The 17,499-nt window shown below is 37.8% G+C and overlaps 1 protein-coding gene and 1 non-coding gene across 6 annotated transcripts in view; both read left to right on the forward strand.

The window, feature by feature from the left end:
- The window catches only part of LOC125932294 (P2R1A-PPP2R2A-interacting phosphatase regulator 1-like), a 74,796-nt gene that overhangs the window by 28,918 nt on the left and 28,379 nt on the right, over window positions 1-17,499 (forward strand). For all 5 annotated transcript variants that reach the window (XM_049644846.1, XM_049644843.1, XM_049644845.1 and 2 more), the window contains 6 exons: window positions 7,942-7,985; window positions 8,089-8,143; window positions 9,626-9,715; window positions 10,114-10,202; window positions 10,804-10,868; window positions 14,621-14,717. In XM_049644846.1, the coding sequence (XP_049500803.1) occupies window positions 7,942-7,985; window positions 8,089-8,143; window positions 9,626-9,715; window positions 10,114-10,202; window positions 10,804-10,868; window positions 14,621-14,717 (440 nt within the window). The remainder of the gene's footprint in view (window positions 1-7,941; window positions 7,986-8,088; window positions 8,144-9,625; window positions 9,716-10,113; window positions 10,203-10,803; window positions 10,869-14,620; window positions 14,718-17,499) is intronic.
- On the forward strand, window positions 12,930-13,036 carry LOC125932516 (U6 spliceosomal RNA). Its single transcript, XR_007460659.1, has one exon. It is a non-coding gene; the product is annotated as a U6 spliceosomal RNA (small nuclear RNA).

Genomic DNA, 17,499 nt, shown 5'->3' on the forward strand with positions numbered 1-17,499 from the left:
AACTATGATCTCTCAGATCTCTTTTATTTAAAATAGCCTTTCCTCCTGTTCTTATTTCATGCCACTTATTTTTTGAAGAAACCAGGCCATTTGTCATGTAGACTACCCTACATTCTGATTCTGCTTCTGTGTGATGTTGTTTAATATGTCCTTTTATTTCCTGTATTTCCTATAAACTGATTTGAATAAATTTTCTTTTACTTTTAAATAAGCACACATACTTGGGGCGCCTGGGTGGCTCAATTGGTTGAGCGTCTGACTTCGGCTCAGGTCATGATCTCACGGTCTGTGAGTTCGAGCCCCGCGTCGGGCTCTGTGCTGACAGCTCAGAGCCTGGAGCCTGTTTCAGATTCTGTGTCTCCCTCTCTCTGACCCTCCCCCGTTCATGCTCTGTCTCTCTCTGTCTCAAAAATAAATAAACGTTTAAAAAAAAAATAAGCACACATACCAAGTCAATATTAGGTCCTGGGTCAACATTTAAGTAGATGTGTGGTTTAAGTTGCCCCTTTCCTAGTAGGCAGCTAATGGGTAATTTTTTCTCTACAGGGGTTGTTAGCTGTTTTCTAGGTATTAGAGAGCTTGAGAAAATGAAGCTGGAAGTTAATTTTCTGTCCACCCCCCAGTTTTATTGAGATGTAATTTACATATAAGGTTGTATAAGATGTACAGTATAAGTATACAGTATAAGTATAAGATGTACAGTAATGATTTGATTTATGTATTGTGAGATGATTACCATGGAAGTTAATTTTCTTAAATTTTTTTTTAATTTTTATTTTTGAGAGAAACACATACACACACACACACACACACACACACACACACACACACAGTGTGAGCAGGGGAAGGGCAGAGAGAGAGGGAGACACAGAATCCAAAGCAGGCTCCAGGCTCCGAGCTGTCAGCGCAGAGCCAGACGCGGGGCTCAAACTCACAGACTGCGAGATCATGACCTGAGCCAAAGTTGGACAGTTAACTGACTGAGCCACCCAGACGCCCCTAGGAACTATTCTTTTCATGTAACTTTTCCTTTCCTAATACCAATTGAGTTTATGTTTCAAGAGGTTTGGAAGCACTCGGCTTTTAGTTCCCTATACCAAAGCCCTAAACATAAGTAACCGCGCTGCTGAAATAGTTTGTGTATTCGTTTTCTAAGGTTGCCACAACAAAGTACCACACACAGGGGGGCTCACCAAACAGAAGTGTATTTTCTTACCACTCTGGAGGCTACAAGTCTGAGATCAAGGTGTTGGCAGGATTGGCTTCTTCTGAGGGCTGTGACAGAAGGATCTGTTCCAAGCTCTCTCATTGACCTATAAATAGCCATCTTCATGTTCACATGGTGTTTTCCCTACACATTTGTCTGTTTCCAAATTTCTCCTTTTTATAAGGACATATTGGATTACGGCCCACCCTCGTAACCTGGTCCTAACTTGATTACTTCTGCAAATGCTCTATCTCCAAATAAAGTGACATTCTGAGGCACTGGGGGTTAGGACTTCGACATATGGATTTTAGGGGGACACTATTCCACCCATAACAGTTTGTTCATGGTATATGGTTCTATAATTTTACATTTATTTCCTGACTTGTCAAATAGGATATAAAATCATTGATACCTAGTAAGAACTTGACTTTTTCTGCAGTACCTTAAGTAACATCAGTTTAATTCCCTACTTGCACACTACCTCTGCATTTCTAGCATCTCTCCTATTTATATCTTCACAGATGTAAACTTTAGCACCATGTATTATAGTCTTTGTTTTATCTCAGCTGGTTTGGATAAATTAAGCTGGGTTTAGACACAAATGTAAGGGAACTTTATGAAATGCAGCCATTTAAAACATCGTGCCAGCTGGAGTAGAGGGCATGATTTTAACAAGGACAATATCAGTTATCACAGTTTCACAGTTACTTTGTCTTATGGACTCTGCTACCACTTCTAGTCTAGGAAAGCAACGGCATTAGATTTCTGTTCTGTGTTTTTCGGTCTTCCTTGGAACCTACTAAGTACCTAGTCTTTTTTATGAAGAGATGTTCTTTAAGGGAATAGCCTAACTTGTTTTTTTTTTTTTTTTTTTTTTTTTCAACGTTTTTTAATTTATTTTTGGGACAGAGAGAGACATAGCATGAACGGGGGAGGGGCAGAGAGAGAGGGAGACACAGAATCGGAAACAGGCTCCAGGCTCCGAGTCATCAGCCCAGAGCCTGACGCGGGGCTCGAACTCACGGACCGTGAGATCGTGACCTGGCTGAAGTCGGACGCTTAACCGACTGCGCCACCCAGGCGCCCCTAGCCTAACTTGTTTTAAAGGAAATTTAATTTGACCTTAACTCACAAATTGTTCATTCTTTCAGCAAGCATTTGTTAAGCCCTGTGCCGACACCGGGCAACCAAAATCTTTCAGGCATACTCACCTTCAGAGAGCACAGTGGGTAGCTCACCATTTCCATTTTTACCTTGGATCCTAAAAAGCTGAAAGCTAAGTTCAGTGCTCAAGTGCAACAACTCTCCTTAACCTGGGTTTCTAGCAGACAGCACTCTTTGTCCCTCAGAGATATGTGGCTCTTGATTTGTTTTTTTAGTATTTATTTACTTTCGGGAGAGCGCAAGCAGGGGAGGGGCAGAGAGAAGGGGACAGAGGATCTGAAGCGGGCTCTGCGCTGACAGGCTGACAGCAGCCAGCCCGATGTGGGGCTCAAACTCACGAACTGTGAGATCATGACCTGAACCAAAGTCGGACGCTCAACCAACTGAGCCACCCAGGTACCCCTCTTGACTTTTTATCCTTATTTTAACAATCAGACTTCATTATAAGCATCTCATATCCATTTTGGAAACAGGCAAGATATAAATGATAAAAGAGTCAACCTGCTTTTACTAACAACCTTCAAAATAGCTGATGTTGGGTAATGCTCCAACTTCCAACGGAACAGTGAGCAAAATCCTGTCCTACTTTGGGAAAAATTGCTCTTGGTCGTTGAGTAAATTACAAAGTACTTTGAGCTTCTCACTACAGGAAAACGTCTACATCAGTATTAGGTGGAAGGACTATACTAACTTTACATTTTGTTGAAAAGGTTTACTGTTACTCCATTGTTTTTAAAGACTAACTTCTTAAACTTCCTTTCCCAATTTCCCTCACTTTCCATAATGACATCAAAAGAACTCAAAGCTCTAGGTTCACCTTCAGTTCTTCCTGATTTTTCTACTGTATCTAATTAGGCATCTAATCCTATTAATTCTTCCTTGACACATCCTCTCTGTTCCCACTTCCTTCTGTCCCTTGGGTCCATCCAGATTACTGTAGAAATATTCTAAGAGATTTCCTATCTCTGTCAGTTTAATCCGACTTCCACAACCAACAGCAAGATCACTTCTCTGAGACATCATTTTCACCTTTTTCTCCCCTGTGCAGAAAGTTATAGTGGCTTCCCATTACCTACTGAATAAGAGTAAGACTAAGTATAGCTAGGTTGTAGCGAGCACTTACTCACATAGGTTGCCAGGCGCTGTGATAACAACTGTACAACCACTTCGTTAGCCTCAGTTTGTATTATCATCTTCATATGAATGAAGAGACTGAGGCTAAGGTTAATTCACTTGCCTAGGATTGACAGTTAAAAAGTTACAGAGCCCAGATTCGACCCAGTTCTATTTGGCTCCAAAGCCTGTGGTCCTAACAACTATGGTGTTCTGCGCAAACTCTTTAAGTCCCAACCCTTCAATTATTTACGATCCTAGAAATCTGGCCCTATTTTACCTCTCCAGTTTTAGCTCTCATCGCTTCTCAGTACAAACTGTTTCAGTCAAACTGTTTCACTCCCCTCAGACCTGCCATGTTCGTTCCCTCCTCTAAGCTTTTGTTCACATGCTTCCTTCTGCTTGGAATGCCTTCCCCTCCACCCTCTGCTTGTCCAGATTTTAAACCACTTTCAGGGCCTAGGTCAAATTTTCATTCACACAACTCACGCCACTCTTCTATTCCAGACTACCCATAACGTGTATTGTTTATATAGACGGTAATATTTAAGCTCTTTTGATCATACACTGCATCAGTGCAAAATGTTTTAGCACATCCTTCCAGTACATGTAAACTGTATTTACATTATGGGTATGTACTTCCAAGCTGGTATGTAACGTGAGTCATAGAATATATGAGCAACCCAAATACAGAAAGGATGAGATAAAGACGAAATGATGTTTTTAGGACATTTTAAAATGTATTTTATTAATTATGAGTCACTATTGAGAGGGAATATGGCTCCATATTTCTAGTAGTGTTCATGACCTCAAATTATTTTAGCCAGCTCCTTGACAGAGACTAGTTCAGCATTGTGTTTTCAAAAGAAGGTGGAAGGTGATGTGCTGGGCTAGGAGTAGCACAAGCGCCACCTTTGTCACCTCCCTGTCACTTGCTTAGACTTGTATTATGAATCTTCTGTCCGACATTTCTTTATAGTAATCTTGTTAAGATACTTGTCTATTTTGTGGAACTCGGTTTAATTAAAACTAGATAATATATCCATATGGCCACCTAACTTGCAACTCGTTACAACTAGCCTCCCCCTAAATGCTGTTCTTTTGCAAGATCTTTGGTCTCTATGGGCTGAGTGAGAGCACCTGTGTCAGTCTGTATATCTAATATTAGTAAACCTTCATTTCTTACTATCTTAGATTTAAAATGTGTAAATTGAATTTTTTTTTTTTTTTTTTGCTTCTCTGTGAATCACCATGTATACTTCCTGGGCTATGATCATGCTTACTTTGGAGAGCACCAACCTGATGTATATAAAACTTGTCTCTCAAATATGATTCTAGGTCATTTTCGGGAAAGCTCATCTGCTTATTTCATGTTCCCCATCATATTTAGCACCATATTTGCCCAACTGTGTCCTAGGTACTTTATTATGTGTAAAATATGTTTTTAAGAAGACCAGGGTGAATTTGGACTGTAGGATTTTTTTAAAAGCCATTTTAACCATTTTTGAGAGTACAATTCAGTGGCATTAAGTACTTTCACAGTGTTGGGCAATCATCATCACTTTTCATTTCCAGAATTTTTCATCCTGCCAGACAGAAACTCCATGCCCGTTCAGCAGTAACTTCCTACTTAACCTCCTTCTCCTGTAACCTCTATTCTACTTTCTATTTCTATGAAGACTTGACTATTCTAGGTACCACATATAAGTGGAACCACAAAATATTCGTTCTTTTGTGTTTATATCACTTAACATAATGTTTGCAGTATTCAACCATGTTATATGTAGCATGTGTCAGAACTTCATTCCTTTGTATGGAATTGTGTTTATATCACATTTTTTAATCCATTCATCTGGTGGTGGACACTGGGTTGTTTCCAACTTTTGGTTATTATAAATAGTGCTGCTATGAACTTTGGTGTACAAGTCTCTGTTTGAGTTCCTGTTTTCAATACTTTTGCGTATATACATAGGAGCGGAATTGTTGGATAATATGGTAAGTCAATGTTTAACTTTTTGAGAAACTGTCAAATTGTCTCCTACAGAGTCTGCACCATTTTACATTCCCACCAGCAATGTCTAAAAGCTCTAATTTCTCCACATTTTTACCAACACTTGTTATTTTCCACATTTTTAAATAACAGCTATTCTGGGGCACCTGGGTGGCTCAGTTGGTTGAGCATCCACCTCTTAATTTCAGCTCAGGTCATGATCCCAAGATTGTGGGATCAAGCCCCACATTGGGCTCCATACTAGGCATGGAGCCTGCTTAAGATTCTCTCTCTTACTCTCCCTCTCTCTCTCTCTCTCTCTCCCCTTCCTTCCCTCTGTCCCTCCCCCCCCCCATGTTCTCTCACTCTCAAATAAACAAACAAATACTATCCTAATGAGTGTGAAGTGCTAGCTTCTTTGCAGTTTTGAATTGCATTTCCCTAATGACAAATGTTGAACATTTTTAACATGCTTATTGATCATTTGTTTTAATTTTGTAATGTTTATTTATTTTTGAGAGAGAGAGAGAGAGAGAGAGGGAGGGCAGGGCAGAGAGAGAGGGAGACACAGAATCGGAAGTGGGCTCCAGGCTCCTAGCCATCAGCACGGAGCCTGATGTGAGGCTCAAACTCAATAAGCTTGAGATCATGACCTGAGCCAAAGTCAGAGGCTCAACCAACTGAGCCACTCAGGTGCCCCGCTTATTGACCATTTGTATATCTTTGAAAAAATACCTGTTCAAGTCCTTTGCCCATATTTTAATTTGTTGTTTGTTTTGTTGTTGTTGTTGTTGAGTTGTGAATGTTCTTTATATATTCTGGATATTAATCCCTTATCAAATGTAAGATTTGCAAATATCTCTTCCAATTCTGTGATTCTTTTCACTCTCTTGATCGTGTCTTTTGTTGCACAGAAGTTTTAAATTTTTATGAAGTCTGTTTTTTTTCTTTTGTTACCTGTGCTTTTGGTGTTATATCTGTGAAATCATTATCAAATCCAATTCATAAGGCTTTTGCCCTATGTTTTCATGTAAGAGTTTTATAGTTTTAGGTCTTATGTTTAGGTGTTTCATCCATTTCAAGTTAATTTTTATATATGGTATAAGGAAAGGTTTCAACTTCATTCTTTTGCATGTGGGTGTTCAGTTTTCTCAGCACCATTTGTTGAAAAGACTGTCCTTTCCCCATTGAATGGTTTGGCGCCCTTGTCAAAAATCAACATGTATCTGAGTGTTCATTTCTGAGCTCTCTATTCTGTTCCTTTGGTCTATATGCCCTTATGCTAGTACCACACTGTTCTGATTACTATAGCTTTGTAGTAAGTTTTGAAATTAGGAAATGTGAATCCTCCACGTTTAGTCTTCTTTTTCAAGATTGTTCTGGTGATTCAGAGCCTCTTGAGATTCCATGTGAATTTTAGGTTGGGTGTTTGTATTTATGCAAAACAAAAAAATGCCACTGGGATTTTGACAGGGGTTGCATTGCATCTGTAGATCACTTTGGATAGTATTGCCATCTTAACAATATTAAGTTTTCTAACTCATGAACACAGAATATCTTTCCATATGTGGGTTATTTTTAAAAATATTTATGTGAGGGCACCTGGGTGCCTTGGTCGGTGAAGCGTCCAGCTTCAGCTCAAGTCGTGATCTCACAGTTTGTGAGTTTGAGCCCCACGTCAGGTTCTGTGCTGACAGCTCAGAGCCTGGAGCCTCCTTCGGATTCTGTGTCTCCCTCTCCCTCTCTCTCTCTCTGCCCCTCCCCCACTCATGCTCTGTCTCTCTGTGTTTCAAAAATAAATAAAACATTAAAACAAATTTAAAAAAATAAAAATAACTATGTGAGAAATTATACTTGCATTTATAAAAAAGGTCAAACACTATGGTAAAGTACAAAGAAAGAAAGAACAAATTACCCTAAACCACACTACTCATTGATAAGTACTGTGAACTTTTTGGTGAATATCCTTCTGAACACCTCTTGTTTATAATTTTACATAAATAGCATGTGAGGATTTTTCCTACTTGATATGTAATACGTGTTTCTCAATGTCAACGACTAGATCTAAATCCATGTTTGCACCATCATTTACTTAAACAAACCCATACTGATAGACATTTAGTTTGCTTTGGACTATGAGTAATATTTGTGAGTATCATAGTATGAATCGTAGGAAAAATAGTATAATAATAAATGTTTGACATTTTCTCTTTTGCATGAGGAAAGGTACAAAGTGTTTCATCTAAGAAGTTTCTGCATATCTGATGTGCTGCAATGCATTAGTAATAGATCTTTGATGTAGTAGGTTCAATAATGAAAAGTAGAGAACTAGACACGTGTTTAGAGATTTGTTTACACTCTGGCTCTTCTAGAGCCCAGTGAATAATGATAAAGGTACAACCAAATGAAACAATTTTGTAAAACCATAGGAACGGGTATTCATTTATTCTCATGTTCTGCCTTTCAGGAAGAAGGCATGGATTTAGTAAATAGAGAAGCAATGCATGAATGGTGAGTCGTGTACTTTGAATTACTATTCTGATCATTTCTCTATTCAGTTATGTCTTTTCTTTTGGTTAGGCAAACTGCAGTACTGATATCTCTTCTTTTGTAGGGAGGTACAAACTGCAAAACAGATAAGTCAGTCTTGGGAAGAAAGTTTGAAACTGGTATGGTATTAACATTACACTTTTATTGAAAGTTTTACTGATTTTCGGTGTTGGCAATACCTACTTCTGCTGTAATTTCTAGAAATCCAAGCTCTCGTTTGAAACTGAAATTTATATGCTGCATAAATCATTTTTGATCGCTCTTAAGAAACAGTTTATGACTTACTCGTAAAAATAACTGACATCATTTGAAAGTGGGGTTCACAGTAAATAGTTGTCTGATACAAAACCATCGTTGCTTTGGACCAGCTTCCTCTCTGTCCTAGTAAGTCTAAGAAGAGTTCAGTTCTGCTGGTCAAATTGCTCACATGACAAAACAATAAATGATTTCACTCCTTTCTACGTAATTGATTAACTACATATTAGAGTCTTAAACCACAGACAGTGGGTTTCTTGGATAAATACTGCATTTTTATTCCTGTAACGTATATACTCACACTAACATTTTAACATGCAACCTTTAATTTGAACATATTTGGAATTTCATTACATCCCCTGGTAACATTTTTCCATGTCTCTGTACACATTATGGTCTTACTTAGTTGTAGAAGTTGAGTGATGTTTCGGCTTCTTTTCCATGGACATCTCAGATAATGATAGAACAGGAATTAAGCTGAAATTTGAGTAGGAGAGATTCTGGTTAGATGGCTGTTTCCAGATTTGGGAATGATTAGATTAGGAAATGGGTCATCAGCAGAAACAGTGGCATCTTATGTTCCTTTGAGCCCTGAGTGCCTTAGATGGGCATCTATCTATCCCTGGTTTGGGAGTGGGTCCTAAAGAATGAGTAGATAGCCTGTGGAGTCTGCCCCTTTTTATATTTGGGGCCAACACAATTTATGGATGCTGCTGCATTCCCTTAACTGACCCACTTCTAATTACTTCAGGTGTTGGCACGAGGGAGTGAATCTGTGAATGTGTTAGGATGTGTAAGGGAACACGTAGCGTAACTTTACCTGCGTCTCGGAAAAGAAAAGAGCACATTTCAAGGCCCCGAATTATGCAATACTGATTCTGTCTATATAAAATCTATCAACATTTTTTATAGCTGTAGTTATCGGTGCTGCCTCATTTGTATCTTAGTTCTAACCAAATCCTTTTTGATTGTTTCCTGGAAATGGTATTGTAGTCTTCAAAAACAAGGTACAGGTCAAACCGGAAGAGAAAATTTTTAATTTAGGATTTGTGTATATACTAGTAAGTATTGCTCAATATCACGTATTCACGTTCTACATCTTTGGGGACACTAGGGAAGTCCCTCGACTTGCCATGTGACTCTTTTTTTCTAAAAGGGAAAGGGTGCCTTGGCTTATTGAGGTGAATCGTGGGTTCCCTGCTTGTTTTAGGATGATGTGAGCTCCTCACTGTGGTGCGCCCACTGATTCAGTAAGGGTTCCCTTCCCCATGCAGCAGCTATCTCCTTAAGTGTTTGATAGGGACGCAATTGGTGCTCCAATTGTACACTGCTTTCTGCCTACACAGAGTGCCAGTGATTTAGAGAAACCATCTTCAAAGTGCATTGGTTTAATTCCAGTACCCCCAGCACCTTCTCCCACCAGGGGGATTGGGAAGGTAAGAAAGGAGAGCCTAAGAATCTGTGTCCCTTGAAATACCTATGAGATATTAACGTTTCACCACCCAAACTTTGGGGGGGATATATTTTGCTATAGCACATCTGATCCTAAACGACAGTTTTCCCTTCCTTTTCATTTCTTGAACTATTATTAACATATAACAAAAGTCGCCAACTTTGAAGTATGTGACTTCATTAACTTTGGTACTTGTGTATAATCCTGTAGCCGTAACCATAACCCGGATGTAGAACCGTTCCCACGCTCTAGACAATGTCCTCGTGATCTTTTGTAGTCCATTGCCTTCTCTCCCCCACCCCCTGCCCCCACTAGGAAACCACTGATCTGCTTTCTGAGAAGAGTGGTGGTTTTAAACCCTCTGTTCTAATTTGGTTTTAGCAATATTTTTCTCCATCGTTACAAACTTATGTGAGTTACACCGCTTTGTCTCCAAGTCCTAGTCCCAGTCCTACGCAACAATTTCCAATGTAAGTTCATGTTGTATGAAAATACCAAAGTGCTTATAAAATAAGAATTTTAGAAACTTACAAGAAATTATAGCTCCAGGTTCTATGACAACCACAGAAGTAATGTGTTTTTTGCTAAATTAAGATGTCATTGTTTTGGTTTACCATTTTGTATATTGAAAAGAATCAAGTGAGTTAAGGACATGTGAGAACACGTGAATGTATGAAGAATCAGTAATTCATTAACCCTGTGTGAACATAGTCTTCCTCTCCAAGCTTGTTGATAAGGATCAAAGCTAATTCTTGAGCTGTAAACAGCTGCACCTGCTCATTTACCGATGATTCTCACCTTGATTCAAGGCAAGTCACAACCAGAACAGTAGGTCTTTCTAGCTTTTTCCCCCCATAATTTCAAAAAATCCTGAATCCTTCTAAACCGTAAGACAGTTTGCTATCCTGAGGCATTCCTGTTTTTAACCCAGATTTAGAGAAAAGCAATAAAATGATGTGATACTACATAGTCCTTTTTTAGTGTATGTCCTTAGATCTATTCTAATGAAATAGTCATAGCTGATTTTGTTCAAATTTTTTTCTGGTAATGATTGTGATAATTTTATTTTAGAAGAAGAAATCAAAGCCCCACCAACACTATTAGACCAAGTATCTTTGGATCATTAAAAAGAAAAGGTACTTTTATCTACTAGCAAAAATAAATATAACTTTGAATTATTTTTATAAAGTATTATATAAAATCAAGTGCTATAAAAATTTCATTTTAAAGGATTTATTTAAAATATATTTGAGAAGTTACTAGAGGCCTTTCATTTTACTCAAACTACGTAAAGACAATTTTAAAAGCTATAAGGTGCTGGGGTGCCCGGCTGGCTCAGTCGGTGGAGAATGCAACTAGATCTCAGGGTTGTGAATACAGGCCCCACACTGGGTGTAGAGATTACTCAAAAATAAAATCTTTAAAAAATTTTTTTTTAAAGCCATAAACTGCCATATAAATGTGAATTGAGAAATTTAATTCCAGCTTAGTTAACTCTTAGGATTTTCATTATATAAGTATAATTCACCAGGCTAGCTGCCTTAACTACTTGTGAAAACACAGTGGGGAATGAGTGAATGAACAGATAGAATGAATCAGTCATCTAGTATTCTGCTAAATCTCGACCCCTGCCCTGCCGCCCTACCTGCCGCCACACCTACTTGTTGACATCGTATGAGTAAGTTGACACAAATCAGACCCACTTTCTACACTTAAAATATATGCTAAGGTGTGTGTTCTTTGATGGTTCACTTCTTTATGGGGATTAATTTTGGAAATTAATGAAATTAATGAAAAATACCCACCTACTCAGTAATAAAAGGACAGTGGAAAAAACAGTAGTGTTGTTTTTTTTTTAACTCCCACAGCCCTGGATCCCATTTCTCAATCCTGCCTCACTAAGCTAGGTTATTCTTCCTTTTTCGTTAATACCACTACTGAGTTTTAAAGTTAATACAAAGTTTAACCATAATAAGGAGGGAAAATGGATAAATAGGAAAGAAGGTTAAAAGTTTAAAATGTGTATTCGTGAAAATTCCATTAAGATAGGAAAGAAGAGGGGCGCCTGGGTGGCTCAGTAGATTAAGTTTCCGACTCTTGATTTACACTCAGGTCATGATCTCACGGTTCGTGAGTTTGAGTCCTGTATTGGGCTCTGCGCTGACAGCACGGAACCCGCTTGGGATTCTCTCTCTCTCCCTCTCTCTCTCTGCCCCTCCTGTGCTTGCTCTCTCTCTCTCTCTCTCTCTCTCTCAAAATAAGTAAAATAAACTTTAAAAAAGTAGCTTTAAAAAGAAGATAGGAAAGAAGAAGGAAAAGAAGAAAAAGAGGAGGGAGGGGGGAAGAAAAGAAGAAGGGGAAGGGAAAGGAGAGCAAACTATAGGGAAAGAAATTGAAATGTACTTCAGTCTTCCATGTATTTTTGGATAAATTAATGGCAGTTGCCCTAACAACACATCTAACTAAGTATGTACTTCCTGTATCCTAGGACTAAGACAAGATCAGTTCTGGAAAACACTCTTTCAAACTAAGCACATCGTTTTATGATGATGGATCAATGACCTAGCTTTGGAGTATTTTGTCTGTGCTGTGAAGTTGGGGGCTAGTGTTGAGAAAGCGTTTAAATATATTAATAGTTTAGGAGTTGTTAGGAAGTTGGGGTCATTTCAGTATTTCAGATAAAATATGCTTAGGGGCACCTGGCTGGCTCAGTCAGTGGAGTGTGTGACTTTTGATCTTAGGGTTGTGAGTTTGAGCCCAACATTGAGTGTAGAGATTACTTAAAAATAAAATCTTTAAAATAAATAAGTAAGTAAATAAATAAATAAAATACACTTAAAGACAGTGTTTTACTAAATTAAAATAATTCTCCTTTTAAGACACTTATGCATAAAATGTTTTTATGACATTGAAAATTCCTGGAATTTTCTTAGAAGTTGTAATTTATTTATTTATTTATTTTTAGGCTTATTTATTTATTTTGAGAGAGTCCACATGCACGCACAAGTGGGGGAGGGGTAGAGAGAGAGGGAGAGAGAGAGAATCCCAAGCAGGCTCCACGCTGTCAGCACAGAGCCCGACGTGGAGCTTGATCTCTTGAACCGTGAGATCGTGACCTGAGCCAAAATCAAGAGCCAGACACTTAACCAACTGAGCCACCCAGGTGCCCCAGAATTTGACTTAAAAAGTTATTTTTAGTGCTTGCTTTGGTAGCACATATACTAAAATTGGAACGATACAGAGAAGATTAGCACGGCCCCTGCACAAGGATGACACACAAATTCGTGAAGCTTCCATATTTAAAAAAAAATTACTTTTATAATACAATTTTGACATAATAGACTTGGTTTCTGTCCAGTGTCTTGGTGGATGTGTCATGTTTCACACAAGCCTCTTGTACCTGGTTTTCAGTTGCTCTGGAGGATGACTGCCTCACTCACTTCTTTGAAGTGTCCGTAAGAACTCCAAAGCAAATTCTATATGTACTACGTGGTCTATATTTTAAGTCAGACCATAGTCTGAAGGTAGCCTATACAAGTTTGGTCAAAATTCATCTGGCATTTTAGAGATAGTAACAGATTAAACGGAAATTTAATTTTATTTATCTATTTTAGAATATGAATATCCATTTGGGAAACAATAAATGATGTCCTCTTTGGAGCCTATTAATGAAATATGGGGGAAAAGGGTATAAAAAATCCAAAGAGGTCCTGGGTGAGGGAGGAAAAACAATGAGAACTCTAAAAAATGGAAGAGAGTATGAGATCACTGTTAGAATCTCGAAGCATATGAAGGCAGTTACTTCCATTGGGAATAAGCAAGAGCAAATAAGGCTTCAAGTGGGAATCCTGAAAAATCTGCAGAAATTAGACATCTGTAAAGAGAATTTTACAAGTAATAATGGTTTCAGCAAAGAAAATTTCCATTTTCTTCTATGATGAATTTGTTTTGATTTGTCTTGCTTTTAATTTAAACTCCAAAGGAGAGGTGAGTAATTTCTCCATAATGGTATAGTTGTAATCTGGCATGGGACAGGATACCCAGACCTCTTTTGAGTTTTATGAGCCATGATTATACTCGTAAGGAAGGTCTGTGGAATTTCTATTCCTAGGGGTATATTTTTAAATTTTAATTTAATTTTATTTTTAAGTAAACTTTGTGTCCAACGTGGAGTTTGAACTCACAACCAAGAGTTGCACGCTCTACTGACTGAGCCAGCCAGGCACTCCTATTCCTAGAGATATTTTTTAATGAGTAGGTGGCCTTAGTGTTTCATCATTCATATATATTTCACTCTACGAGTTATGGGCTTGAACATTAGTTTTCTCTCATCCAGACATGGTTATCACACGATTATGTAACACTGTGCAGATTTTACCATTTACTTTGACTTAAGATTACAGCAGTATAGTTTTTTGACATTAGGTGCTTCTCCTTATTCTTTAAAAATATATTTATTTTGTTCATTGCATACTATAAAAGAATTGGTCTATTTAGTTCATTGTATATTTTTAGCAAAATACAGACAGCAATAACCTAAACATTTAAAATAAGGAATGAGATTAAATTATGATACAGCCTTACTACATAGCTCTATAAAATGACGTTGTAGAATTTAGTAAATAATATGAGAAAATTATACTCATTAAAAACAAAAAGTAGACGATGTATCAGTATTATATTCAATACAAATCCAATTTTGTTTAAAAACAATCATGTATATACACACATATTTAGGAATTACTGGAAAGTGGTTATCTCTGGGTAATGGGGCAGTAAAAGTTTTTTCTTTGTGTTTTTATGTATTTTATAATAATTGTTTGCAACTAAAAGCAAAAAACATGCTAGATAAAACATATTCTGCCTTGGTCTGCTTTTCTCGTCATAGGTGAAATGATAGCTAAAGATCCGCCTAAGAGATTTTTCGAAGGCACGACCAACATGCTTTCTCCCGATACTACCCAACAGTCTGATGTGAATGTTTGGTGAGTATTAACATGAATTTTTAAACATTCGTTGGCCATTTTTCACTTGGTTTTTAAGTCTGTTTTTACTATTGTATATATTCAGAAGTCTGGTCTATTATTAAATATTTTTAGAAGTCATCCAACTAATATCCCAATGGATGCTATTACCCTTAGTTCTTCTCCCTAACGTTTATGTGTGACACTAATATATGCTGGATACATTTTTAGGAGTGGGGTTTTGGCATTTGATTAAGAGGTATCAGAGAAATACATAAAAATGCAAGCTTGGAAAAAAGTTATCTTCTGCCCATCTTTTCTACCTTGGATTTTTGTGTGCTTTGTTAGGCTGAACGTATGAAATCACTCTTGTAACTAGGGCCAATTCTTTGCTTCACATATTTTGTATTTGTTTGTAGACAAAGCGGAGTACACAGAGATCTTTTGAATTCTGTTGTCAGTGAATGGTATTTTCTTCCCCTGGTCTATCTTCAGATACTCTTGGTGGAAGCAGTAGCAGCGCAGGATCTTCTTATAACTCACCAGTTAGCATCAGCACTGTCACAAACTCCCGTGTCGTCTTCTGATTCTCGTTCTCCATTTATTGTAGTAGACGAACTTTCCGCTAAGTGATTCACCCATCCCAAGACTTTCTCACCAATGGAGAAACACACATTTGCTTCTCTCTCTCTCTCTCTCTCTCTCTCTCTCTCTCTCTCTCTCACACACACACACACACACACACACACACACACGTTAGAGCAATAACAGAATTGTGTGTTTTAGGAGTGCCTGGGTGGCTCAGTCGGTTAAGCGTCTGACTTTGGCTCGGGTAGTGATCTCATATTTTGTGAGTTCAAGCCCCGCATTGGGCTCTGTGCTGGCAGTGCAGAGCCTGCTTGGGATTCTGTGTCTCTTCCTCTCTCTCTGCCCCTCCCCTGCTCGTGTGCTCACTCTTTCTCTCTCAAAATAAATAAATAAACTTAAAAAAATAATTGCAAGATATAATTTAGGCTATTTCCTATTACCTTATTTTCTCAATTTCCTAAAATTCTCTTTATCTACAGAACTTGCATGTCTAATTCCTGTGTTTGCCCTTAAAAGCAATGTAGTGATATTTTCAAAGATGTTTTCCAAATAAGAACTATATTGAAGATACAATCATACATTTTCAAGCTGCTAATGTGTAGAAACATGCTGCACCTTGAGTTTTTAAAAACATAATTCAGAACTCTATTTATTTATCTGAATAAATAAAATTTTAAGTTCTGATGAAATAGAATTGTTCCGTTAATCAACAAGTAAAATAATTTTTTAAATTCTGTACTGAATGCCTGTGCTAGTTCTTAATGATATTTTCAATAATTAGAAAAATCACCTGTCTTAAAGCAGTTTTTAACTTTTTAAAAAATGTTTATTTATTTAGAGAGAGCACACACGTGTTGGGGAGGGCCAGCATGTAACACTATTTGGGGCTCCATGCGGGTCATGATCATGACCTGAGCTGAAATCTAGTCAGATGCTTAACCGACTGAGCCATCCAGGCACCCCTAAAAAGCTTATTTTTAATTTTTTTTAAATGTTTATTTATTTTTGACAGAGAGAGAGAGAGAGAGAGACAGAGCATGAGCGGGGGAGGGGCAGAGAGAGAGGGAGACACAGAATCCACAGCAGGCTCCAGGCTCTGAGCTGTCAGCACAGAGACTGACACGGGGCTCAAACTCACAGACCGCGAGATCGTGTCCTGAGCCGAAGTCAGACGCTCAACCGACTGAGCCACCCGGGTGCCCCCCAAAAAAACTTATTTTTAAAACTAAGCTAGTTATACATGCTGATGCAAGGATTGCCTATTTTGCACATGAATCCTTGGATGTTTAATTTGTTTGGAAGGAATAGGTAGGGGAAACAAGATGAAAAAAATTTAATTGAATAGCAAGAAAATAATATGTAATTGGGACTTCACTCAATTTGTACTTAACCTGATTATCCCTGATCAATTTTGTATTCTAATTAAGTGTGGAAAAAAGACAATGTTGATAAATGGTGGTCTTTTACATTTCTATGAATTACTTTTTATTCATGATCATGATTATGCATTTGATTAAATAAGGCTTAATATGTTAGGGTTTTTCTGCAAGAATCATATGCCTCCAGTTGTTCCCTAAGGGCTATAAATGTTTGTTTAAACCCCAATTTTGTATTTAAAAGTCTTAAGGGTTTTCTGAATAAGAAAAAGTATGTGTTAAAAATATAAAATCTAAAGTAAGTGCTTTAAGTAATTAAGGATAGCACCAGCATTTTGAAAAATAGAAATGTATCCTCATGAAATGAAGTTGAGAATTAGTTTAAATTTCCTCAGCTAACAAAATAGGAATGGTTATCTAAAATATTTATAAAAAGTTTTTCCTTGTCATTAGAAGTCATCAGAATGATGAAAATCTGATGTAGGTATGCCCCACATAGGAAAAAGACTGTTCCACCAAGAATTGTTTGACAGTGGCCCCAGTGGAATTAATGGTTACATATGTGGGGGAAGATTCTGTCAACCTATGAGTAAATGAATACTTATGAGATGACTGAGGTCATGATGGTCTCTGGAAACTGAGACACGATTCTACAAATTGGCCAAGGACAAGTGAACTATCAATATCGCCCTCGTTACTCAGCTTCTATACTTACCTGACCCTTGGTGGACCAATTGTGAACAGATACAGGGGCCCTCATGAGATGAGGTGTGATGGCAGTGATGTTCCTTGCTGAATTTGTAGATCATTGACAGACAATAGTGTCCTCCTGTATGGTT

Source organism: Panthera uncia, chromosome X, assembly GCF_023721935.1.
Source record: "Panthera uncia isolate 11264 chromosome X, Puncia_PCG_1.0, whole genome shotgun sequence".
NCBI lineage: Eukaryota > Metazoa > Chordata > Mammalia > Carnivora > Felidae > Panthera > Panthera uncia.